At 45.0% G+C, this 26,500-nt stretch overlaps 2 protein-coding genes across 5 annotated transcripts in view; both read left to right on the top strand.

Moving 5' to 3' along the window:
- Positions 1-20,085, top strand: part of asap1a (ArfGAP with SH3 domain, ankyrin repeat and PH domain 1a) — a 38,164-nt gene extending 18,079 nt beyond the window's left edge. Inside the window, exons 5-31 of one of the 4 annotated variants that reach the window (XM_042100388.1) lie at positions 1,779-1,924; positions 2,510-2,584; positions 4,175-4,224; positions 4,403-4,532; positions 5,279-5,364; positions 6,310-6,385; positions 6,559-6,645; positions 7,734-7,742; positions 8,198-8,298; positions 8,599-8,668; positions 10,221-10,308; positions 10,845-10,893; positions 11,232-11,395; positions 11,649-11,782; positions 11,893-11,984; positions 12,086-12,272; positions 13,015-13,100; positions 13,271-13,386; positions 13,559-13,626; positions 13,870-13,977; positions 14,129-14,354; positions 15,208-15,372; positions 15,956-16,022; positions 16,170-16,234; positions 16,451-17,040; positions 17,447-17,569; positions 17,764-20,085. In XM_042100388.1, the coding sequence (XP_041956322.1) occupies positions 1,779-1,924; positions 2,510-2,584; positions 4,175-4,224; positions 4,403-4,532; positions 5,279-5,364; positions 6,310-6,385; positions 6,559-6,645; positions 7,734-7,742; positions 8,198-8,298; positions 8,599-8,668; positions 10,221-10,308; positions 10,845-10,893; positions 11,232-11,395; positions 11,649-11,782; positions 11,893-11,984; positions 12,086-12,272; positions 13,015-13,100; positions 13,271-13,386; positions 13,559-13,626; positions 13,870-13,977; positions 14,129-14,354; positions 15,208-15,372; positions 15,956-16,022; positions 16,170-16,234; positions 16,451-17,040; positions 17,447-17,569; positions 17,764-17,838 (3,233 nt within the window). In that variant the 3' untranslated portion in view covers positions 17,839-20,085. Of the gene's footprint in view, positions 1-1,778; positions 1,925-2,509; positions 2,585-4,174; positions 4,225-4,402; positions 4,533-5,278; positions 5,365-6,309; positions 6,386-6,558; positions 6,646-7,733; positions 7,743-8,197; positions 8,299-8,598; positions 8,669-10,220; positions 10,309-10,844; positions 10,894-11,231; positions 11,396-11,648; positions 11,783-11,892; positions 11,985-12,085; positions 12,294-13,014; positions 13,101-13,270; positions 13,387-13,558; positions 13,627-13,869; positions 13,978-14,128; positions 14,355-15,207; positions 15,373-15,955; positions 16,023-16,169; positions 16,235-16,450; positions 17,041-17,446; positions 17,570-17,763 lie in introns of all 4 variants that reach the window. The other 3 variants (XM_042100372.1, XM_042100397.1, XM_042100379.1) reach the window with 3 other exon arrangements.
- A 223-nt stretch (positions 20,086-20,308) lies between these two features.
- The window catches only part of fam49ba (family with sequence similarity 49 member Ba), a 22,439-nt gene continuing 16,247 nt past the window's right edge, over positions 20,309-26,500 (top strand). The window contains exon 1 of the mRNA XM_042106882.1: positions 20,309-20,464. The gene's annotated coding sequence lies outside the window, so the exon portion shown is untranslated. The remainder of the gene's footprint in view (positions 20,465-26,500) is intronic.

Below are 26,500 nucleotides of genomic sequence, written 5' to 3'. Positions count from 1 at the left end.
AGTGAGGGGTGAAATCCTTCGAGATGAATTTGTTGAGGACATTATGCCTGTCCTCTGATGTTCATAAAGAGTCACATTTGCGGCATGATGGGAGGAGAAGTGTTGTACGTAGGAGAAGAGGATTCTCTCTCTTTAGTGTGGAAGCTACTGTCTCTTCTCTTTCTCTCCTTTCCTCTCCTCTCATCTCTCCTTTCTCTCCTCTCCTCTCCTCTCATCTCTCCTTTCTCTCCTTCCTCTCCTCTCATCTCTCCTTTCTCTCCTTTCCTCTCCTCTCATCTCTCCACCCACAAAAGTGATGACCTAATAGTGTCATTTTGCCAGGGGGATTCAGTCCCGGAAAAAAGAAGTAGAGAGAGAGAGAGAGAGAGAGGGAGAGAGAGAGAGAGAGGAAGGTGGGGAGATGGAGAGAGAAAGGGAATGAATTCCAGATGAGAGCTCTGCAAGGAAGGAGAGAGACTCCTCTCCTCTGCACCAGGCTGCAGCTGCCGGAGGTGCCTCCGTGGAGCTGGACCAACTGCAGTGGCACGTTTTCTCTCCACACCCCGCCTGTCCTGTTCTACCTGCCTGCCCGCCTGGCTGCCTGTGGAGAGTGTCCTCGCCTGGTGCTTCCTGCTCCCTCTAAGTCACACCAGGGCCATTTTTAGCTCTGCTTTCCAATCTAACCTGACACAGTTTTCACTGCCTCTCCCCATTTGCTGGTGACTGGTGGTTTCATCTCTCTCTCTCTCTCTCTCCCTCTTTCTGTCTCTCTCTCTTTCTCTCTCTCACTCTCTTGTTCCATCTCTCATTCACACTGTCTGTGAGATTTCCATCTCTGCTGTTGCTGAGGAGGGGAGTGTTAAGAGTTGAGAACATGAATGGAGCTCTTGGGTGGAGAAGCACAGTTCTTCCACTCCCACGGGGGGATGAATAATAATAATATAATAATAAGCTTTATTTGTATAGCACCTTTCATACTCAAATGAGCAGCTGAAAGTGCTTTACATTTGGAGCATGTAACACAGTAATAGTCAGTCAGTCATTATCAATCACTTTCACTTTTCTTCATTGCTGTGGCTGTTTATGATCCAATCAGCAACATATCAGAAATATAGAAAATAACATGTAACACAGATATTAGAGAGGAGTCAGTCATTCATTCCCCTTTGTTGCTGTGGCCGTTTATGATCCAATCAGCAACATAGCAGAAATACTATTATACTACTATGGATATACTACTATGAACATGAAGGGCTTTGCGGCTCTCGCTCCTCATGCTCTCACTCTGCTTCGTGCATGATGGAACTCATGCCGGATTGCTCCACCAATTTGGGGATTACAAAGGAATCCCAGAATTCTCTCTTCCCAAGTCATCTAACTCTCTTGGGTGGATTATGGATGAGTTGAGTGTGAGATGGTTGGGTGTGGGAAAGTGTGGGGTGTTGTGGGAGGTTCTCTTCATGTCCATGATCACTGCACACTAGTACTGGATTGTGGTTCTTTTGTTAACCTCTAGTCAGTTACAGGCTTGTTGTCAGTTGCTAAAATAAAAAATAAAAAGACTGCAAACTCTCAGTACTTGTCCATACACACTCTCTCTGTCTCTCTCTCTGTTGTCTTTTTTCTTTGTTTTGTTTGGTCTGTTTTTGTCTGACATAGCCACTCATGCAACAACTGGCAGAGTAACAAACACTGCAACACATCACTTTCTATATTTATAGCAGTATCTTGAGTATAATTTTCTGGAAGGCATTTTAAGTAAAGTCCTGAACCCTGTTCCTGTCTCTTTCTCCTGTCAGACCATGTGCAGAATGAGGAGAACTATAGCCAGGCGCTGGACAGGTTCGGCAGCAACTTTATCAGCCGGGACAACTCTGACCTGGGGACGGCCTTCATCAAGTTTTCCGGCCTCATCAAGGAGCTGGCCGCACTGCTCAAGAACCTGGTGAGTGCCATGCATGCTGAAGCAGTGGAGTGGTGGCGGACAGTGATGCGGCCTCATCTCTGAGAGACCTTGTGTGCTGTTTGCGTACTGCATGCTGAAGTTCAGTCGTTGGGCAGTTCCCTGACCCTGTCCATTTAGTGTGCCCATTAGCACTAGGTGTTCCGTGTCTTTGTTGTCGAGTTGTCCTCAACTCGAGTTTTGAGTCCAGCGGAGTGGTGTGGGGAAGTGTTGTGATCCATTTAGCTGCAGGACAGTGCTGAGAAGGCTAGATATAGCCATTAGCATAGATAGCCATTAGCGTAGATAGCCATTAGCGTAGATAGCCATTAGCGTAGTCATCTAGGAATTGATCCAGGGGGGTGGACAGAAAGGCCTTGCATGCGCACACACAGTCCCACACACACACACACACACACACACACACACACACACACACACACACACACACACACACACCATGGGCTTCTGCTGACACTAATGAGGTTCAAGCTTTCACATGAATTCTCAGATACATAAACACACACACACACAAGTCAAAGGAAAGGGGGCATTTGTAATGTTCTGTCAATGTCTTCTTTTCCTCAGCTCCAGAGTCTGAGCCACAATGTGATCTTCACCCTGGACTCTCTGCTGAAAGGGGACCTAAAGGGAGTCAAAGGGGTAAGATTCAGATGCCCCACGCTGAGCTGTGCTGCACCACCCAGTCCTGCTCGGCCCTGTCCTGCCCTGCGCTTGGCTGTGCTGCCCTGTCCTGCCCTATCATGTGCGGTGTTGTTGGCTAATTGGATCGGGGCCCATTCTGTACACAAACAATCACTCCCCTGACTGTGAAAACACACTCCCGCTGGACAGAATACCAGCACTGTAAATCTCAGGGGAGCTACACGAGGTCGTCCATTATTACCCTACAGTCACTGCCCACTCATCATCCCCCCTCCCCCCCTGTCTGTAATCCTCCAGGCGGATGTAAGGAGATGGAGGCTTGTCCATTACTCTGGCACTTCCTCTGTGAAGGACCTGACGGAGCTTAACAGCTGCTGGCCCACCAGCCTCACTCAGTCAGCAGGGCAAAAACATCTTCTCTCTCTTCTTTCTCTTTCTCTCTCCTTCTCTCTCCTATCTCTCTCCTTCTCTCTCTTTCTTTCTCTCCCTGTATCTTTCTCTATCTGCTTCCTTCACTCTATTCCATCTACCCTTTTATCTTTCTCTCTTTCTCTCTCTCTCCATTCTTATCTCTTGATCCCTCGTTCCCTCCCTAGAGCCCTGGCATTAGTCAGGCTCCTCGCATCTCAGAGCACGTGCGCCTCTCGGCGCTGACAGGGCTGGTGATGTCAGCAGTCTGTCCGCATCATTGTGCGGATGTGTGACATTGCCCTGCCTCTCCATTCCCCTCCAAAATAGATGAGACGGCATGCCGCTCTGCAGCAGCCTACATCACAAGGCCTCTCTCCCTCTCCCTCTCTCTCTCCCTCTCTCTTTCTCTCTCCCTCTCTCTTTCTCTCTCCCTCTCACGCAAGACTCAGACACAAACACACTCCTACGTACACAAATAAGCATGTACACACACACAGACACACACACACAAGCACAAACACACAAGCACAAACACACACACACACACACCCACACACACACACACACACACACATACACACACACACACACACACACACACACACACACACACACACACACACACACACACACACACACACACACAGTACACCACACTGACCACACTGAGTGAGAGCCAGGCCAGGAGAATCTCTTCTCTGCCCACCTCTTCCTGTTCACTCCGGACTGACTCAGCAGTGACCCCCCCCACCCCCCCCCCCCCCCAAAACCCTCCCGTTCCCGGCCGTGTCTCCTGACGGCCGTGTTATTGACACAGGAAATGAGCTGTGTCTCAGGAGGAGAGGCCTCTCTAAACGAGTCGGCGCACTAAGAGGGCCATCAATCATTTACCGGCAGACAAGCTCATGATGCCGTACGGGCTGCGGGCAGCCTGAGGCACTCACCGCTAAAGGCCAGCAGTGCACTGGCCGAGAGGCGAGTGGGACTGGAGCTGTGGATGGGAGTGTGACTGTGAGTGTGAGGCTGAGGCTGAGGCCTTTTACAGGGAATAACTGGGGCTGTTGTGGGGCGCGTAATGAGAAAAGTGGTCTGTAACTCGGGCCTGATTTAAGTTTATAGTCTCTCACACATTTAAGTCTCTCACACATTTTTATTGTCACTTGCTTCCCTCTGCAGGACATAAAGAAGCCCTTTGACAAAGCCTGGAAGGACTATGAGACCAAGTTGTAAGTGGCCGTGTGCTTGTGTGTGATGAAATGTGTAGCTCTCTGGTGTCGTTTGTGTGAGCCGAGAGAGAGAGAGCGAGAGAGAGAGAGAGAGAGAGAGAGAGAGAGAGAGAGAGGTTGGTACGGTAGCAATGGCTCAGCTGTGGCTCCCTTGTCTCTGCTTTGTCTCCGCTTTCAGCACAAAGATTGAGAAGGAGAAGAGGGAGCACGCCAAGCAGCACGGAATGATCCGGACAGAGATCACCGGCGCTGAGATCGCAGAGGAGATGGAGAAGGAGCGGCGCATCTTTCAGCTGCAGATGTGCGAGGTGGGTAGTGTGTGTGTGTGTGTGTGTGTGTGTGTGTGTGTGTGTGTGTGTGTGTGTGTGTGTGCGAGGTGGGTGGTGTGTGAGTGTGCACATCTCTCTGTGTGTGTGTGTGGATGTGCGTGTGTGCGAGGTGGGTGGTGTGTGAGTGTGCACATCTCTCTGTGTGTGTGTGTGTGTCTGTGTGTAGGTGTGTGTGTGTGTGCGAGGTGGGTGGTGTGTTACTGTGCACATCTCTCTGTGTGTGTGTGTGTGTGTGTGGGTGTGTGTGTGTGCGAGGTGGGTGGTGTGTGAGTGTGCACATCTCTCTGTGTGTGTGTGTGTGTCTGTGTGTAGGTGTGTGTGTGTGTGCGAGGTGGGTGGTGTGTTACTGTGCACATCTCTGTGTGTGTGTGTGTGTGTGTGTGTGGGTGTGTGTGTGTGCGAGGTGGGTGGTGTGTGAGTGGGCACATCTGTGTGTGTGTGTGTGTGTGTGTGGGTGTGTGGGTGTGTGTGTGGGTGTGTGTGTGTGTTTGTGTCTATGAGTGTGTGTGTGCGTGGCTGTGTATGAATCTAAAGAGGTTAAGCTCAGTGCTACCTTGTTGTGTTTGCACAGCATGCCATAAAGAGATTACCACACAGAGAGCATGTCAGTGTCTTTCTACTATAAAATGAGTCACTTGGACAAATTGCCAGAGCCAGAAACCAAGAGCCTGAGGGATTGTTCTCATATATCTCTCCTATCTGTGTTGTTCATCTTTATGTTTCAGTATCTGATCAAAGTAAATGAGATCAAGACTAAGAAGGGAGTTGACCTGCTTCAAAACCTCATTAAGTACTACCACGCTCAGTGCAAGTGAGTACAACTCCACTCATTACCTTCCCCCCTCTCCTGTCAGTGCAGGCCAGGATGTTATCCAACTCTATCGTTTCCTCCGTGTGGGACCATCAAAGACAGGCTTTTCTGGACTTATGCCTATAGTCGAATTGTGTGGCTACTGCAGCCAAAAATCTTTTTCTTTTTTAAAAACCTTCAGCTGGTACCGTCACACCCATATATATATATATATATATATATATATATATATATATATATATATATAATATATATATTTATTTATAATATATAATATATATATATTATATATTATAAATATATATTATATAATATATATATTTATTTATTACACGGCACAAGGCAAGTAGAACGCTCCATTGGCTTGAATGGGATTTCCCAAAGTTCTACGGTAAAATCTATTCATGTAATTACCGCTGCAAACATATAATTACCGCTGTCAATGGCAATGGGTTTTGTGCTTCTGATACGTCTTTCATATCACTACGCAAGGACTGGAACTTCATTCAAAAGTGAAAGCAGACGGTTAATCAGCTGTGTTCTAAAGAATGTTTGATTCAAGTTCAGCGTGTGTTGATGCGAACTATTTGTTCGCCCTGTTGGGACTTATTTTCCCAGTAATGACCGGCGTTATCCCTTACACACACACACATATATATATAGAATATCTGGGTTCATTGAATTCAACATAGAACATAGAATAGAACATAGAACCTTACATTGTTGCGGAACAGACTCTTCTGTTAGAATCTTCAAAACTCCCCTGCTGAAGGATTAATTATGTACTGTAGGGCCCTAATGTGTGAAAGAGTGTCTTGGTCTCAAAGCGAACTTTGTGTCTAGTGGAGAAATCATCATTATTTGTGTGTCTGTCATGCACATAAAGTTTTGTCACTCAGTTTAGCGTTGATGATTTGATGATTTTTATGCACCTGTGTACCTCAGTTTCTTTCAGGACGGTTTGAAAACGGCTGACAAGATGAAGCAATACATCGACAAGCTCGCTGCTGACCTCTACAATGTGAGTCTTGTAAGCTCTTCTGTGATGCGAGGCATTTCTCTTTAGATCTGGCCACACAGCTGGTCCCTCAGAAGTGTTCTGTTCTCTGTGAACACATCTGTCATGCATACAGTGGCCACAGAGGTCTGGCACGCTCTTGAGTGATGTTCTCTCCCCCACCCCACCCCTGTTAGATCAAGCAGACTCAGGACGAGGAGAAGAAGCAGCTGACCGCTCTGAGGGACCTTCTCAAGTCGTCTCTGCAGCTGGACCAAAAAGAGGTAGCTGCGCTACACCACCAACAGACCCAGCCATAGCACTGCTTCTAGAGGCGCTCCCACTACGCACATCGCTCATCTCGTGTGCGGGCAGCTCCTTCTGTTCCAGTAGTTCCACATAGATCAGATCACGCTCACATGCACTGCCTGTAAGCCTTAAAATTAGTCTGAGGCCTAAAGATTTGTTTTCTTCATCTCATGGAAGTTGAACAACTGTCTGACAGAGAATGGATTTGACTAGCAGTAAAAGGTAGCACATAACCAACTCACTGGTGTTGATATGCCATGTTCTGTGGTGTTTTCACCTCCTGATGTAAAGAGATTAGTGAGTAGGAGGAGGCATACCTCTGCCCTTAGTCATGATGCTCTGGTGGGAAGGGATAAGGGACAGGGTTAGAACTGTCTAGCTGTATTTGGTGTTCAAGATGCATTTATGATGGTTACTGCTAGCACTGAATATATACCAAGAGTGTACAGACTGACACATACCTTGATATCAGCAGCAATACTGTGTGTGTGTGTGTGTGTGTGTGTGTGTGTGTGTGTGTGTGTGTGTTTGTGTGTGTGTGTGTGTGTGTGTGTGTGTGTGTGTGTGTGTTTGTGTGTTTGTGTTTGTTTCTTTTTTCTGCTTTGGTGTTATGTTAGAGTTTCTGAACATGGGGCCTTTTCTTAGACAAGGATTAAAAGCAACTCTGACTCATTGGAGATGTAGCGCCCTGACTGAAAGACTAATTAAGACCATGACCAGACTCAATCCCCGCACTGGGAAACTGCTCTTTCAGTGGCTGAATTTAAATTCCCTCACAGCACACTCTCACAGAGCAGAAAAGCATATTTGTCCAGGCAGGCACTCTCTGAGCCGCTCCCTGCTTGTTGGTGTGTTAATGGTTGTTCATTTTTTTTAAATTGCAGGGCTCTATTTCAGTGGAGTCTTGCAGTGCATGCACTTTGGGCAGTAGTAGTTCTCTGCATGACGTACCTCAAAAGTGCCTCAATATGCATTTCTAACTCTGTGCTACTTCTTTCCTTCTGTCTGTCTGTCTGTCTTTGTTCTTTTTCTCCATCTTCTTAAATGCCTTCTCTGACTGAAGTCTAGGAGAGTAAGTGCCCAGTCTCTCTCTCTCTCTCTCTCTACCCCTCTCTCTCTCTGCTGATTAAAACTCTGCTCTTAATCAGCTCTCCTGTTGATATTCCTACTGCTACCTGTGCTTTTCTACTGCTAGCTTTGCTAATCAAAGTGGCATGATGAATTATTTTAAGGATTAATGAAAAACACTTTTTAATCAATGTTGTTAAATGTCAACTTCATTCACTGACTTTATTTGATGTGTCGTCAATGGTGTGTGTGTGTGTGCGTGCGTGCATGCACTTGTGTGCGTGTGTGTCTGTGTGTCTGTGTGTGTGTGTGTGTGTGTGTGTGTGTGTTGTGTGTGTGTGTGCGTGTGCGTGTGCGTGTGTTGTGTGTGCGTGTGTGTGTGTGTGTCTGTGTGTGTGTGCGTGTGTGTGTGTGTGAGTGCGTGTGTGCGTGTGTGTGTTTGTGTGTGTGTGTGTGCAGGACTCCCAGAGCAAGCAGAGTGGCTACAGCATGCACCAGCTACAGGGCAACAAGGAGTTTGGCAGTGAGAAGAAGGGTTACCTGCTGAAGAAGAGTGATGGGTGGGTCATCACCAGCCGCCACTCACAGCCTCCAAATAACCATACAGTTATACACTGGACAGGCGACTACAGTCACAGGGTTTTCCTTAAAAAATGATCCTGACATAATGTAGCTTTATTTTTCTGTACCTCAATTTGAAATCGCTTTGGATAAAAAAGCCTCTGCCAGATGAATAAATATAAATGTAAAAATGATGGGCAGGTTTCTTCACAACAGCAGAGAGAGAGAGGAAGCGAGAAAGAGAGAGAAAGTGAAAGAGGTAGGCCCTGATGTGTTTTTTCTGCCCCCCCCCCCCCCAGCCTGCGTAAGGTGTGGCAGCGCAGAAAGTGCTCTGTGAAGAACGGCATCCTCACCATCTCCCACGCCACGGTAAACACACACTCGTCTCACCAGCTCTCCTGTTTCTCACTCCCCCGTACTTTCACACTCCAAACATTACACATGTTTACATGTTCACACAAAAATAAACATTTTCAATATAAGACAAATAGCTCTACTGTGCATGACAAAATGCTCAGCTTATTATGCCAGGTGTTCTTCCAGAGTCCTTGTATGTTAAAACACACAGCACATACCAAAACAAAACCCTGTGCTTAATCAAGTGCCCGAGGCCCCTTGGATCATCAGACTGTAATCCTCCCTTGCACTGATGGGTCCACACCTACACATTCCATATGCATTCATCACATATTTGGGTTGGCTAGACAGAGGCGCTAAGAGACTATTTATGACATGAATTTATATGAAATAAATAGATCAGAGTGACCTTTCTGTAAGTCAGGATGAGTTTTTAAAGAATTTTCTATAGTTTGTGTGCACAACAAAAGAGTTTCTAAATGATACTCTAATGCACACTCAGATAGACACACAGAATTATACACTTTCATCCATAACTCCAGATGAAACACATGCATTACTCACACAGGCATGAGGTGCCATTACCTTAGATACACCTCTATTCTGATGCAGGAACAGCATGTAGCCCTTTTCTGAAATCAAATGAATGGTTATTAGCATTGTAGCCTGCCTCTGGGGAATGGGAACAATGTGCGTCATAGCATTTAGCGATCTTTAGCACCACACTGGCACTTACGTAGTCTGACGTAGTCATACTCAATTCTAGTCAGAATATGAGTCTGATACTGCTCCTTTGGGACGTAATTATGGGGCGTGTTTTAACCGATACAGGGGGGGAATGCCTCTGCACTCAATTGGATAGACCTAACCAATCAGAGCAACAAAATAGCTTACCGTGAGGTGTAGGAAGAAAACACACGAACCATCCTTCTCCTATATCCCCTCCGTTTTTAAAAATAATTCTGTTGAACAGTGATATGCTACAAACATGTTAAACAGCTGGGAAAGGCTGTCGCAAATCCCTCGAACAGGTGGTCAATCAGAGATTTCAAACGAATGAGGGAACATGTCACAATTCAACAGCGCTGTTTTCCCTTGATGAAAGTGAAACCACGAGTTTTCCCACATCTCAACTTTGGCCAAAGTTTTCAGAAATAATCGTTTTCAGTGATACAACCTCATTAAATAATATGAATTTTCAATATGGGGTCTTAAAAGCCATGTATCCTTCTAGCCACAGCGTTTTTGTTTCAAACATAAGCCTAATCTAAGCGTGCTCAGATGATGTGATAGACCAGGCGCTGTTGCTCACCTGTCCATCATCGTAAAGCCTGATTTGATTGGTCCGCCTGATATAGGGCGAGCATACTTCCACCACAATGAAGCAATGCCAGACCGAACTTCCCGACCTCAGTTGTGGACGGGACTAAGTTCGGAATGGCACCCAGGCTAGCACTTACGCACGGAACAGACATCTCCCGTGCTGTTCAGGTAGCCTCTCAGTTCCTGTTCCGTCTCTGTCCAAAGTTCTCATAGAACCTTCTGTCTCTCTCTCTCTGCTCAGTCAAACAGGCAGCCAGTCCGGCTCAACCTGCTGACGTGCCAGGTCAAACCCAGCGGGGAGGACAAGAAGTGCTTCGACCTGATATCTCGTGAGTGCACACGTACACACTCCCAGCCAGAGGAGGATGGGGGGGAGGTGGGGGCGGGACGCAGGAGTGTGTGGGGGTCGCGTGGGACTGTGGAGGGAGACGGCAGGGCATCATAAGCGCAGGAGGACTGTGCAATGGTGAGGGAGACGGCAGGGCATCATAAGCGCAGGAGGACTGTGGAGGGAGACGGCAGGGCATCATAAGCGCAGGAGGACTGTGGAGGGAGACGGCAGGGCATCATAAGCGCAGGAGGACTGTGCAATGGTGCGGCTGTAACAAGCGGATCTCCATTTCCGCTTTCCTTCCTGGTGATGTGCTAACCGCATTCTCCAGTAGATCCCTCTTTGCCTCTCTGTCTCTTTGTCTCTCTGTCTCTCTCTCTCTCTCTCTCTCTCTCTTTGTCTCTGTCTCTCTCTCTCTCTCTCTCTCTCTTTGTCACTCTCTGTATCTGTTCCCCTTGAGGTTTGTTATCCTCGGTCTGTGGCGGGCCTGGTTGTTGCACTGAGCGTAATGATTTTTCTGTTCCTGCTTCACAGACAACCGCACATATCACTTCCAGGCAGAGGATGAGCAGGAGTTTGTGATGTAAGTGCTAGTGATATAACTGGGCTGTCTGTGTTTGTGTTCATTCATTATTTACCTCAAAACATGTTTAAAGGAAACTCATCTTTAGGCATAAATATTGGTCTCCCCCCCTCCCCGATGTTACACCAACAGCACTACAAATTTTAGTGTGACAATTTAGCTTATTCCTTATGTACTGATTAAACTCAAGCAAACCATGTACATGCCTTGTACATAGCTTGTACATATCTGTTTTACACAGTGGTTCTGTGTGTGTGTGTGTGTGTGTGTGTGTGTGTGTGTGTGTGTGTGTGTGTGTGTGTGTGTGTGTGTGTGTGTGTGTGTGTGTGTTCTTGCAGCTGGATCTCTGTGCTGACCAACAGTAAGGAGGAGGCTCTGAACATGGCCTTTCAGGGTGGCCAGAGCACCGGAGAGGACACCATGGAGGACCTGACCAAAGCCATCATAGAGGATGTACTACGCATGCCCGGCAATGAAGCCTGCTGTGACTGTGGGGCTCCTGGTCAGTTTCTCTCAGTTGAAGTTTCTCTCTAACTCCTTCTTTCTTTCTTTCTTTCTTTCTTTCTTTCTTTCTTTCTTTCTTTCCTTTTTTCTCCCTGCTCTTTCTTTAAAAGATGCAAGACAGGAAGTCTATCAACACAGATGCAAGTAAAGCCTCATGCGCCCTCTTGTGTCAGTAAAGTGTACTGCAGCACTTATATGCCCTGTAGAATGGGCCTGTCTTCATTCACTGTCCTCATTTTTGTCCTTTTCAGAGCCCAAATGGTTGTCCACAAACTTGGGCATCCTGACCTGCATTGAGTGCTCCGGAATCCACCGGGAGATGGGGGTGCATATCTCCCGCATTCAGTCCATGGAGCTGGACAAACTAGGGACCTCAGAACTCTTGGTGAGCTACTGCTCTGCAGGACTCTGCCCTTTAGAATATGATTATAAACATATTTTGTGGAAATGTTAAGGTATTTCTATAGTAGACCTTGCCTCTTGTTCTTCACACAGCTGGCCAAGAATGTAGGGAATAGCAGTTTTAATGAGATTCTGGAGGGGAATCTTCCCAGCCCTTCCCCAAAGCCCACACCAACCAGTGACATGTGAGTATTCATGACAACAGTATAACTCTTAGTAATCTCAGCTGAATGTACGCTGCAGCGCTCTCTGTGACTGACCGGCACTCTGTGGCCTGTGCCCGCAGGACTGAGAGGAAGGAGTATATCAACGCCAAGTACGTGGAGCACCGTTTCGCGCGGCGCACAGCCTCCACTGCGACAGCGCGACAGGGTGACCTGTACGAGGCGGTGCGGACGCGGGACCTGCTGGCCCTCATCCAGCTGTACGCGGACGGCGTGGAACTCACTGACCCCTTCCTAGAGGCAGGCCAGGTGAGGAGGAGCTCCACACAGGTATGGGGCTTTGACAGTCCTTTAGGAGCTCAGTGCTTCTCAAATTAAGTATAGTAGAGTATAGTATAGTATATATACTCTTTTGATCCCGTGAGGGAAATTTGGTCTCTGCATTTATCCCAATCCGTGAATTAGTGAAACACACACAGCACACAGTGTACACACAGTGAGGTGAAGCACACACTAATCCCGGCGCAGTGAGCTGCCTGCATCAACAGTGGCGCTCGGGGAGCAGTGAGGGGTTAGGTGCCTTGCTCAAGGGCACTTCAGCCGTGCCCTACTGGTTGGGGTTCAAACCGGCAACCCTCCGGTTACAGGTCCAGAGTGCTAACCAGTAGGCCACGGCTGCCCCAAATTAGGATGATGGCAGCCATATAATCACCATATTATTGCTATCTCTGTGTCCCAATCCGTCAGCTCTAAAGCAGACAACACTTGCACAGTGTACTGAATAGGATACATACATGTCTTACATAGTGAGGATGAGTAAAATAATTGTTTTAGCTTAAATGTATGAATAATTGCACATACCTTTGTACGGATTCAACACTGGAACATTGTTGATTCATCCAGTCAAGGGTCTTATGATGGGTTATCTGATGAGCTCAGTCTGTGGTGCTGGTGCAGGATTTAAGAGTGTCACCTTTAATCGGTATTTGAGCTCAATCTAATTAACGTGTCAGCTTTGAGGTGTTAAACTGCAAAATGTTGTTTGTGACAGGACCCTGGGGAAACCGCTCTACACTTTGCTATCCGAACAGCAGACCAAACGTCTCTTCACCTGGTGGATTTCCTCGTCCAGAACAGGTACATCAGCTCACAGTTATCACACCACACAAAGAGTTCTGAAGGGTGAAAAAAGCAAGCCTGGTTCCAGCTGGAATGTTGCATGCCCAGCAGGGTGACCTTTGGTGAAAACGGTCACTGAAAAAGTCATGGTGAAAATGACGCTGGGTGTTTTGTCCTTGTGTTTACAGTGGGACTCTGGACAGGCAGACTGACAGTGGGAACACAGCTCTCCACTACTGCTGCCTTTATGAGAAACCCGAATGTCTCAAGCTGCTACTCAGGAGCAAGCCAGCCATTGACATTAGTGAGTTTAATCAGCATGTTTATCAACTATCTTTGGCCACTGGCTCATCAAGGTGTCCTGCTCCTATCCCAGTATAGGATTATGTGATTGTTTACTCTAAAGGGGAACTGTGTGCGGTTCAATTCCGTTGCCTTGGTCTTTATTTAATCATGTGATGTCTGTCTGATTGCAGCCAACCAGAGTGGAGAGACTGCTATGGACATAGCCAGGAGGCTGAAGAGCTCCCAGTGTGAAGAGCCAGTGAGTGTTCTCTGACCATTTAGTGTAATCAGTGACCTTAAGGGTCCACTTATTTTTCTCCGTAGCCACTTACAAAGCAATAGAGGTCATTTGGTTCGATTGGACTTGCAGTTGGATTGCTTTGTTGACCAGTTGTTTCTCAAGAAGGTTATTGTCTCTCTCTCTCTCTCTCTCTCTCTCTCTCTCTCTCTCTCTCTCTCTCTCTCTCTCTTTCTCTGTTTCTGTATCTTTTTATCTCTTTAGCTCATGGAGGCTGCTGCAGGCAAGTTCAATCCGCATGTTCATGTGGAATATGAGTGGAACCTGCGTCTGGAGGAGATCGATGAGAGCGATGATGACCTGGATGACAAGGTACAACTTCCACCGACCGCTCTGAGTTCTACGTTCTCTGAAAGAATAACGTGTATTAGTAGCAATAACGATAATCCTACATTCGTAGGATTCATAATGATTCTGCGTGTGTTATGAAGTGCTAATGCGTTTCCCTGTGTGGCCACCGCAGCCCAGCCCGGTGAAGAAGGAGCGGTCTCCACGGCCGCAGAGCTTCTGCCACTCGTCCAGCGTGTCCCCCCAGGAGAAGCTGTCCCTGCCGGGCTCCCTGGGCCACCGCGACAAGCAGAGGCTCTCCTACGGGGCCTTCGCCAACCCCGTCTACAGCACCTCCACCGACACACCGGCCTCTCCCGGCGCAGATGGACCCACCCTGGTGGGCAGGAGTTCAAGTAAAGGTAGCTGTCGCCATGACTACTGCCTTACATCTCTCACTTATGTGTTTGAGTAATTGTCATTTGTAATTTAGTAATTACAGTACAGAAGAATCTGGTGTAAACTGTCAAAAATACAGTAGTATATTCTGAACCTGGAATCAATCCACACACATTAACACACACTTTCAAAAAAACACAGCAGGAATCACTGGCTTGACTTTATATGTGTGTTTAGATGTGCTTGTAAAGAGACTTTGTGCACAATCCCACGTGCAGGACAAAAGCATGCAAGAGATGTGTTTAGATGTGCACGCTGTGCTGGACTGGGCATGACTCTATAATCAGTTTTCTATGCACAGTATGTACGTAGCCTCAGGGCAGTGTGAGATTCATCTGCTGCAACGTAACTGGACACACAGGTTGTACATAATAGATGTTGAGCTCCCCGACTGATCCCCTCCCAGTCACACCTGCATAAAGAAATGCTCTGCTGCCACCTTAGCCTGGTTGTGCAAGACCTACTGTTGGAATTTAAGGCTGCAGGCCTGGTATTTTTTCCCTTTCACTAACAGCAGTCATACCGTACAGAAAAGATGACTGTGCCCCTCAGGGCTGGAGTTGGGATTCAACAAACATGACTGTAGACTGGAACCTATGCAGGCCTTGCTTGGGCTTTTTGTCCGTAATGTTTTGAGAAAAGAAAATAAGTGAACTGTGTTCAGGTCACTTCTTGCTTAAGACTTCTTGCAACACCAAATGGGTTCATCTGAACCCCCCCAGGAAGTACATGAAGTGCATGTTTAAATGTAAATGGCCCGTAAATGAACAATGTTCTCCTCTCCTTCGTGCTTCTCACCTGTTACCTGTGCTCCAGGTCCCTCCTCCGGACCCCCCACCTCGCTGCCCCTGGGCTCCCAGTCGTCGGGTGGAGGAAGTGGCACCCTGTCCAAGAAGAGGGCCCCACCCCCTCCCCCGGGACACAAGCGCACGCAGTCCGACCCCCCCAGCCCTGTGCTGGCCGGCCCGCAGCAGAGCAAAGGTGGGCCTGCTCCTCACACCTCCACTCCTCGCATCCGCCTTTTCATCCAGTCCTAATGGACGGTAGTAGTGGTAGAGGTTGTCCTTCTCATCCAGTCCTAATGGACGGTAGTAGTGGTAGAGGTTGACATCTGTGGTTGTCTAGATTCTGCAGCTGATAGCAGATGGCTGTTGTGAGGAGGTTTTCATTCACAAAATCAAAACGGAGAGTGTATGTTTAATTAAAAGCATTGTGCAACAGAATAATAAGAAATCATGTTCATTATATTTTAATGCTGTTGTGTGTTAAATACATTATGTAATGATACCATAAAGAAATGTTTAAGTTTAGGTTATTTATATTGTGTCTTTTTGAGTTCTATGTGCTTATGTTATATACTTATGTTATATGCTTTGTAGTGAGTGCTATTGTCATGAGTTGAGCAGTTCTCACACAGGAAGTGTTACACGACGGCAACCTCTGTTCTGCTTGGTTGTGCTCATGCGGCCGATGTAAACAGAAATAGTGCTGAAGTTCACCCCAACTGCGCTTCTCCTTTTTCTTTACTTCCTCTTCTCCTTCGCGCTCTCATTTGCACTCACAGGCAGTGAGTCCACTCCTCCACCCACCAATAGGACTTCACCCGCTAACAAGTTTGAGCAGCAGCAGAGGTATGTTTGCTGTACACATGTTAGACGTAGATTATTACTGCTTTTACAGTGAGTCACACAAACCATTTCCTCGCAGTCTGCCGGCTCTGCAGACGACTTTCATTGTGATTGTTTTTTTGTTTTATTTTTGCTTCCTTCTTCTTTTAGCACTACATCCAGCAACACTAAATCCACACTTGGTCCAAGGGTTTTACCTAAACTACCTCAGAAAGGTGAGCTAGTTCAATGGTTTTACAGTAACTGAAAAGATATATGCAACACAAAAAAGTAGTCCCCAGAAACCCAGACAAGGCTCCTTAAGCCATAGCATATCAGCCTGACTTGTAATTTTCTAACTACCTTGTAAAAATGGGTAAAGAGGGGTACTATATGAGTACCGAAATGCAGAACATAATCATTGTCTTTATTCATAACGCTCTCTCTTTCAGTGGCGTTGCGGAAGATCGACACGATCCACCTCCCCTCAGTGGACAAGCCAGGAGGCCCGGGCCCCGAGGTCCTTCAGAAGCCACTGCAGTCTGTGGAGAGCAGAGGCTCACAGCCGGCCGAGAGACCTCAGCCTGCAGAGAGACATCCGCCTGCAGAGAGGCCCCAGCCTGCTGAAAGACCCCAGCCAGGGGAGCTGCCCCCTAAACCCCATGTGTTGGACCTCCCACCGAAGCCCCAGCTCTCAGACCTCCCTCCCAAGCCCCAGCTCTCAGACCTGCCCCCAAAACCACAGCTGTCCGACCTTCCCCCGAAACCGCAGCTCAAGGACCTCCCGCCCAAGCCCCAGCTGGCTGACATGCCTCCGAGACCCTCGCCCTCAGAGACCCCCGCAGCCAGGCAAGCCCAGCACGAGGAAGCCGCCGCGACCACACCGACACCCAGGCAGCAGCAGCAGCAGCAGCACACAGCAGAAGCACAGTCCTCCGGCCAGCAGGAGGAGTTCTCTCCCAGGCAGGCCAGCGAGGACACCAATGGAGCACCTGCAGGGACAGTGGAGATGCCAGTGCCGCTGCCACGCAAGCTCAGCACGGTGGGTGACAGGTTCCAGTCCACACCATTTCCTTTTCACTTACTATGCAGTTGAGGAAAAAGACCCGTGGTCTGAATGGGTGCATTGTTGAAAAAGTATTTGTCTGTCTTTATATGTATATTCTTCTTGTGCTTAGTTCAGAAAGGGCCTTTTGGACACTATGTTGAAAATATGCAGGATGTTGAGTACAAATGCAAAACCTTTGTGTCTCCCACTGCAATATCGTAATATAATAATAATATTATAATATAAGTTTCCAAAGTTTTGGATAATTCTGAAGTATAATAACCCTGCATTAACATCAGAATGGGCAAGGGCCCTGTGCGCAAGCAACAAACTGTAGATACTCGGTACAGTTCCTGCCCAGTTGTGGACTGAGTGTGGCTCTGTCTTTACATTCCTCCAGGTCAAGACCAAAGTCAAGCGGGTGAAGACCATCTACGACTGCCAGGCGGATAACGATGACGAGTTGACCTTTGCAGAGGGAGAGGTCATAGTGGTGACTGGAGAGGAGGATCAGGAGTGGTGGGTGAGTACAGCCGCCATTTCAGGTTTCGCTTCTCAGTGCTTGCACCAGAATGGAAGCTAAAAGTCCACTTAACTATTGTCAGTTGCCTCTTTATCCATTTTTAACCCTCTCCTTCCTTTCTTTCTTTCTTTCTTCCTTCCTTTGTTTCTTCTTTTCTTTCTTTCCCTTTTTCACTCTTTCGCTCATTCTTCCAGATTGGACACGTAGAAGGCCAACCCGAGCGGAAAGGGGTATTCCCCATGTCCTTTGTGCACATTCTGTCTGACTGACAGTGTGACCGAACAGTGTGAGGCCTCTCTCTTTCTCTCTCTCTCTCTCTCTCTCTCTTTCTCTCTCTTTCTCTCTCTCACTAGCACAAGCCCTCTCATTGGCCTCCCACTGGAACTGTGGGCATAGCCTCTGTACATAGCTGCTGGAACCCAAACCAAGTCTTCAAGAGCCTGAGACTCATCCAAGGTGTCAGTCCAGCCTCCCTGCACCTGAAAAGGGTTTAAATATGTATACCAAGTATGTGTTGTTAAAATTAATAAATGAAAACTGTTATCCTGCCTACCAGTATTACCGTAGCCATAGCGACCCGGCATGCTGCCAAAACAGGGTTTGCGGTAGCTATCCATCGGAATCTAGCACTTAACATTTTTCAGTGTATGCTGTAAACTGTATGTACGTATGTGTGTATACATATAGAAGCGATACGTATGTCCATTTCAAACTTGTGTACATGTACATAAGATATGCACACATGTTAGTATATTTATGTACCCATGCACATCCACTACTGTGTAGCTCTACAGTATACCACAGCTAACCAACTGTGCAAGCTGGGATGTCTGCTCCTTTCAGTTCTGTGGTTTAAAATATTGTCTCAAGTAATCCTAAGAAAGTTCACATAGGGCCATTAAGATTGAATTAAATTAAAATGAATATAAATATATATATAAAAATAAAATTTATTATCAAAGTGCTTCAAAATTCCCACATGTAATTATAGTGGCATGCTGACCAGGGAAGAAAATTAACTATTATATTGGATTTTTAATCTCTTTAACATCTCATAACTCATATCCTCTAAACATGTGATAAAATAACATGAACCACTCAAAGCTTATCTGGCTTCGTTGCTTGCTTGGTAGTATTCAGATGACCATTCCCTCACTGTAGTGGATTTTACTGTGTGGTCGATGGTGCTTCAGCTTCATTGCTGACCTCAGTGTTGATCATTGTGATCATTTGGCAGCCCGTACTGCTCTGATCTCCCTGCATCCATTTTCGCAAACCCGCCAAACTGATGTCATAACGTGTCCCTGGGGATGGCTCTATGTTTCTTGCTAAGGGGTTCTGTTTGGTTCGTTACAACAAGCATTAACCCTCTGGACATTAATGGTAATGCTTGAAAAACACTGGAAAGCTCACTGGTTTTGACCGTAGGCCTTCCACAACTAACACAAAACCCCTTGACGCATAGGGTGGTTTTATTGTGCGGCATCCACAATGCAAGGCAGGTACCCACAATGCAAGGCAGGTACCCACGCTCACGTTTGTTCAGTGCAGGACGTTTATTTTTTATTTTTTTATTTTATTTTGGTCTCTGGTCAAACTATACTGTGGAATGTTTTGTGTTACATTTTTTTTACAGTTGTCTATTTTGGTGTGAGATTTGTTTTTGCATTCCTGTTTGTTTGGCTTTATTTGTCTGAGATTGCAGCAGCGAGTGACAGAAGTTTCAGGATGACTGAGAATGACCTCGCTGCTGCCTTTCAGTGTGGCACCAGGCGGGGAGACTGGCTCACACTTTAGGTTCTATAACAAGTGGTTGGTGTAGTGACAAGAGACAGTGTATTGGAGAATGCTTCCTGTAGTCAGTTTGATGTTTAAGATATTTCAAGTGTAGGCTTTTGGTGGGTCAGTAAGAAAGGGAGACACGTACTACCCTCTTAGTGTTGAAAAAATAAAATAAAAAAATACTCTGTTGAATAGGCTGCCAGCACAATTTCTATAACTAATGGGTATAAACCACATAAACAACAGTAACAATAAAAGAACCAACATGACAAACGTTTTTAGATCCATCAGCTACTGTGGTGCTCTGCTTAATAAAACAGTACCTTTTGAAAATGTGTATTTGTCACTGATGTACCATTCCTGTATTGTGTATAAAAAAAAAAAAATTCACAATGAGCCCATTATTGGACCAAACGTGTGCCAGTATTGTTTTAAAGAAGACATAGGCTTTTCACTACCAGAGACTGATGATACATCAACCTTTGTTCAATATGTGTCATTCATTTAGGTTATGTTGGATCCAGTACAGTGAAATCAATGGCCTGTGTGGCTAGAATTGTTTTACATGTTTTGTTGTGAAAGAAACTGAATGAATCCTATATTGTTTTATTAGGATGCACGATTTATTTCCATGCAGTCCCATTCCTTTGATTTGTCTCTGTGTTTGCTGCACTGTATGTTTAGTCGAGAAGGAAATTGCATTTCGGTTGAGTACAGTAATAAAGAATTTACGTTGAAAGCACCACTGTTTTCCTTGCTAACAAATTATTTCACTGTCTACGGGCGTTGGATTTTAATTGCTGGCTTAACGTTGCCTACCCAGACACCGCGTGCACTTGCAGGCCTAATGAACGGGATTAACATTCGTTTTGGCGCTTCTAGAACTGCGTTATTACACCACTTCCTATCTGTAAATCAATTCCTTTTATAGTGTGAAGGACTGCCTCTTCGAGAAAGACTGCGAGCACTGGAGGACTACAGCAAATGACAGTACACGTTTATGATTGGCCAACCCGGAACCTAGACGCCTCATCTCCACAATGATTTTTTGAGTTACAGTTTATAACTTATTAGAGTTTGCATTTCGAGGTCAACATTGCATCGCGAGTGACGGTAAGGTTTCCATCTTCCTCATGATTAATCAGTGGGTAATTTATTAATAGCACATGCCTACGTTTTGGTTGAATTTGAAGTTCATCACCTTTCGAGGTGCGTTAGAGCGGCACGGCAGTGCAAGCTGAAAGTAGACCCCCCCCCCCTCCTCCTGTTGTAGTCAAGTGTCTTTAAAACAATCTTAAATGTTGAAGTAATTGATATGATTAATGTTTTTCTTATTCTTATTAGCAGTAGGCAAATAAATACATTTGTGCTCAAAGAACCTTTCGTCACGCAGAGAAGCAATGCTATTAGAACAACACCCAGGTTAGGTAGAGCAGTAGCCTACGTTGAGTGTGTCGGCGAAGTAGGTAAGTGTAGGCTACAGTATGTAGCACAAATGTAAAACACCAAACACAAAAAACAAACAAGTTTGGATGTTCAAATGTCAGCGCGTCTGAGCGGAAAGAACAGTGCGAAATGGCTGCAAATTCAAACTTCCTCTGTCAAGACAGATCATGCCACTTCCTGATTTTGTTTATTCAAAACAGGCATTTTATTCTTCCATTAACATTATACGTGGTAATCGTCACTGCCATTAGACGAGTGTAGGTTTTGTTTGATGATATGTAGCTCAATCAATTAAATATGAAAATGTTTTGATTAGTAGACTTCTGCCTGTAGACATGTGTCCTATGTAGGCTAGTACACATAGTATAGCTTTGTTTTTATGAACTATTCCGCAAACAAAATAGAATCTGCATTCTGAGAAGCATGTTGATTTTTTTCACTATTGAACATTTGGATGGGAAATCTTTTAATCAGGCATAGACAATTCTTTAGGGCGATACCTGATTTTGATGGTGTGTCTTTGCAGCAGAGCACACTATAGGGTGTCTAATATTGTCTTTGGGTCACAAGGGGCCTATTTACTCTTGCTTTTGTGTTTAAACTATCTTTTAATTGTGCACCATTTCCCTTGCCTTAATTAGAAAACGAAAGACATGTTCACTCTTTCTTTCAATATAGGAAGTAAAACACTGGCCGGCATGGTATGTTGCAACTTGCTTGTGCAGGCTCTGTACTTTTTTATTCTATGCAATATTGACCCACAAGTTTTTGAGCATGGATATAGGTAAAACTTCATTTCATAATTTCATATTAGTGGAATTTGATGTGTGAGTTTGTGTTCAGTGATTCTGTCGTTGACAGCGCAATATAGGAGCTCATATTCCATCTTCAGAAAGATCACATTCAAGAATCAAGCTTGACACTGGATCTTGACAGATCATTGAAACCAGCCTGTAATCAGCAGCCGAGAGCACCCAGATGTGTTTTTGTGTGTGTCTGTGTGTATGTGTGGGAAGGGGGTTGTTTACTGTTTCGGTGTTGGCTGACACTTTCGGGCAAGGATAGTTTTGAGACACCAAGTCCACCGCACTGATGACATTTCTACACTGCCACTGTCCGTGGCCAGGATTTTCTGGTCCTTCCCTCTGTTTACTCCATTACTGGCAGGGATGTGTTTGCATGCATCATCAGCATTTCATTAAATCATTCACATGTAGAGTGGTGTACATGTCAACACGGTCATGGTGCTTGTAGACCTTGATTATAGATACAATTGGCTTCAACGGTACAAAAGAAATGAGCTGTCCCTATGCTTTGAAAGGTTAGATTTATTTTATGAAGGTATTGACTTGAAGACTTTTGAGATTTTGCCTCTGTGAGGAATAATCTACTCAGAGAGCCAAGGTAAGGTATGGCACCATATGGTGAGGTGTTAGTTTATGCTTCCTGACATAAGGTGGTGCATCTTAAGCAAGATTCTGCTCTCTCAGACAGAGCACACACACACACACACACACACACACACACACACATTTACTTTATAACTGTGGGCTAGAACCTCCCCAAGCTTTGGTGTACTCTCTGTGCTCAGTAACCCCCACACTAAAACAGTACCAAGACGTTGTTAAAAATAACAACTGCAGCAAAACCATGTCTAGCTTTGGTGTGTTTGGTATGTTTTGATGGTGGTAAAGCGGCTTTAGCCAACCTACACTAAATGAACTGCAGCATGTGCAACAGAAGGAGCACCGCTGTGTGTGTGTGTGTGTGTGTGTGTGTGTGTGTGTGTGTGTGTGTGTGTGTGTGTGTGTGTGTGTGTGTGTGTGTGTGTGTGTGTGTGTGTGTGTGTGTATGTGTGTGTGTGTGGAAGAGAGAACGAAAAAGAGAGGGAACTTTGTGAGTTCTCCCACTTGTATGGTCATGCCAGAGGGAGCGTGTTCATACAAGTCTCATGGTTGAGACTGACATCAGTCCACCTTGTTCTTGCTTGTGGCATTCTTCCTTGCAGTTTCTCTGCAGCGCCAGCCGTTAAGCGCTGGACTGCAGCTATTGAAGAGGTTACACTTGTGAAAGTGAAACGAGACATTCTATTTAAGTGAAAGTAGGCTGATGTTCACACTTTATCACATTAGATGCCTGAGCACTGTTTTGCACACAGTTGCTTCCTGTTTGCTGAATGTTGTGAACAAATTAAGAATAGGTGAAAAAGTAATTTTGACCTACTTGTACGGTAAGAAACCTCTGAGCTGTGGGCTGAAGGTCAACACATTGTCTCAAGAGGAAATGGGCTTTTTTAGCAATGTGGGGATGCACAGTTTCAGTTCCTTCGGTCAGCTGTGACATCTGGATTAATTCCCTGATTAATTCCCTGACAGTGATAAGAATGAGGGCAAAATGTGCCAAGTAAAAGCATTTCAGTTGTTCATGCAAATCCAATGGCTTCAAGGGAGTAACTGCTTGACTAAGAATAGCAGACCAAATCTCCAGACACCTTGGTGATATCTAGTTGCATTGAGGAACTGATTCTGTTCATTTAGAGTATAGAGTGATTTTATGGTTTTGATAGGCTATCCAATGTTCTGTTTAGATGCATAATTGTAGCCTATGTATCTAGATACATGCATGAGTCCTTCAGAACATGTATGCTGTATTGATAGTAAGTAATCAATTTACTCACTAAGTAATCAGAAAGGTAGGTTATGGGGAAGATTACGCACATGTTAACATCTAGGGTAAAAAATAAAACTTTAAAACATCTCTACAAAACACATCTGGTATGATTACCAATCACTTAAGGTTTACAAAACAGGTTAAAGTTTGTTTCCATGTGCCCTAGATCAAAGGTTACAGCATTCTGAAGATAATGACAAGTAGAGTGTCAGGCAGTATAGATTTGTGCTCTTGAAAAATCTTTTATCTGAAAGCAATTGTGAAAGATATTGCCAACTTTTTTCTTATTCTATTCTTGTTTTATGTTGCACACATTTCCCTTGATAAAGTTTTGACATAAAAATAATAATGAAGATAAAATATATCTAAAGGGGTTTTAGGAGACTTTTAAAATATGCGGTTATGTAACTCCGTGACCTTAAAATGCAGTTTTTTTCCCCCTCCCTCAATGACATTAATCCCAAAAATGGAAATGATTTCTAAAAGAAAGCACCATGGTAGGACACTGGATTTAGTGTATTTCATTTCAAGTATAGGAAATATTCTCAGGTTAAAATGCAATGTCACAGAATTCTGTCTATATCTTCGGCTGACATGTTCTGAAAAGCCCCAAATTTGATACGTACAGTATGGTCACGCTAAAAGCCTCTGGGGGCATGCCAAGTTTCGTGAAATTCTGTCCATGGGGGGCCATGAAATAAATGAATTTGTACATGTGCATCTAGTGTCTGTACACCTATCAGCTTGTAGATGGTGGTATAGACTAGAGTGAACTCACTCACTCACACACATAGGCACCCCCCCCACACACACACACACAAGCACACACAGGTATAGCCTTCCACCCCCCCCCCCCACACACACACACACGAGTACCCCCCCCCTCCCCCCCCCCCTTACACACACACACCATTACACCATACACACACACAAACACACATAACCCCCTCGTCCAATTCATAAACTAGCACACAAGCATACCCCAAACACACACACACACTTACATACACATAGCATGAGTGTAGCATTATGATAAAACATACTATAACTAATGAATACATGATAATTTTGGGAACAATTTACACAATTAAATCTTGTTTTAACAATAGGAACATGTAATTGATCACACCGAATAGCCTTCTGCTCAATTACTGCATTGCAACTCTCTGTTTTTTATTATTTAAAAATATAATTAAAGTGGTTTACTGCTGTTGCCTTTAGGCACATTGATGAAGTTGGAAATGTTGGCATTAGAGCTGGGATTTGAAGCCGCCGTGTAGGCCTAGATTCCAGAACTGCATGGGATTACCCATATATACCATAGAAAGACCTTCATTTGACATTTTTTGACATGAAAGTTTTGACAGAACATTTGATTAGCAATCGCTGAAGCATCATTGTATATGGGGCTTAGAATGGGGAAATCCAATCATCTGGTGCGTGTGGTTAGGGGCCAGGTTAAGGTCAGGCTGTGGGTTGACAATTACATCATTTGAACTCTTGTAGTCAGTGTTCGCTCTTTAAGGTGGGTAAACGTCAACTATACACAAGATAAGCATCAAGTTTGCAGTCCCTTTATCAACCACAAGATGTCACCGTTATGCTGTAGATTACGGTTGAATGAAGTAATCATTCGTGCACTCAGAAAACAAATGTTTTGATTAGTGTTCCACAGGTTAACTGATTGATGGAGCTATGATAATGTGGCTTTTGTATAAGATACTTGCAAAGAAAATGTGAACAAATACTTGCAAAGTAAAACAAACAAACCTCACCATTCATTTGTTGACTACTAAGGTGTGTAAGTTGAAGGCGTTTTGATGTCTGATATCATACAAATGTCAGACATCCTTGTCAAATTAGAGTAAAACACTTTGTGATTTGTGATTCTTTCTTCAATTCAAACTCTTGAACCTTTTTTTAACAATTAATTTTTATCTCACATATACAGAAAAAATATCAACCCATGAACGATCTGAATTGCTTGTCCATTCAGTCCTCATCTTGTTGTTGACATGTAAACATTGTTCCCCCATGTCTCTTTACTTTAAAGCTGCAGTTGGCAAGTCTGACAGATTGAGGGGACTTAGCCAAAATGTTTAATGTTTACAACTCTCATGGCCCTCCCCCACTACCACCAAGCACCCTTTCATCCAGTTTGTGCTCGTCAGTGTGCACCAGACTGTGATTGACAGTCAGATCTCACACAGCCCTGCTCTGATTGGACCAGAAGAACCGGGAGCTGTGGATTTTTGCAAAACAAATAACAGGCTCTAGGTGGAGTAGAAGTGCGTTTTTTTTTCTAAAACGGGCTGATTTATGTTCTTCTGTTGGTGCATAGTGTCGGTTTCAGTGAATAAGATCAAAAAAATCTTGCCAACTGCAGCTTTAATCCTCTTGAACTCTTATCCTGTGAGACAACTGTGCCATTACATACATGTCACTATGCTAAGCCATTCATCTCATGTTGGTGGGTCTGGTTTGTACCAACTTTTGCTAATGTCTTTTTTTTACAAGCAGCTAACAAGATTTTGGACAACTATCTGTCTTCTCTTGACACAATAATTCCTGTCATATTCACAATACAACACTTTAGTTGTATCATAACCCAGGATTTAGACCATAACCAAGTGAACATCATCCCAAAATCCTCCTCCTGTGAATCAATACTGTCACAACACTAGGTATGAGCTACACCAGGCGCTTAACTGAAGCGTTCCGTTCGCGACGCGTAAAATCCATTTTAGATGAATGGTCTATTTTTTTTCGAACGTACGCCCCAGTGTCACGTCTGGTGTAGCTACTTCCATTGATTATAATGGAAGCTAATTGTTGCAGCAGACACAACGCGAACGGAACGCTTCAGTTACGCACAACACCTGGTGTAGCTCAGAACGATAATATTACGATACAGCAATTCTGCCATACTCAATTCATTGCAAAAATGAATCTACAATACATCATAACATTTGTGTAAATGAGGAAGAACAAAAAGGTAAAAAGCTAAAACTCAAATTGCCAGATGAGTCCGTT

This window comes from Alosa sapidissima, chromosome 1 (genome assembly GCF_018492685.1).
Source record: "Alosa sapidissima isolate fAloSap1 chromosome 1, fAloSap1.pri, whole genome shotgun sequence".
Taxonomy (NCBI): domain Eukaryota; kingdom Metazoa; phylum Chordata; class Actinopteri; order Clupeiformes; family Clupeidae; genus Alosa; species Alosa sapidissima.
Note: the sequence above shows the minus strand (reverse complement) of the source record. Positions and strands in the feature narration are given on the sequence as shown.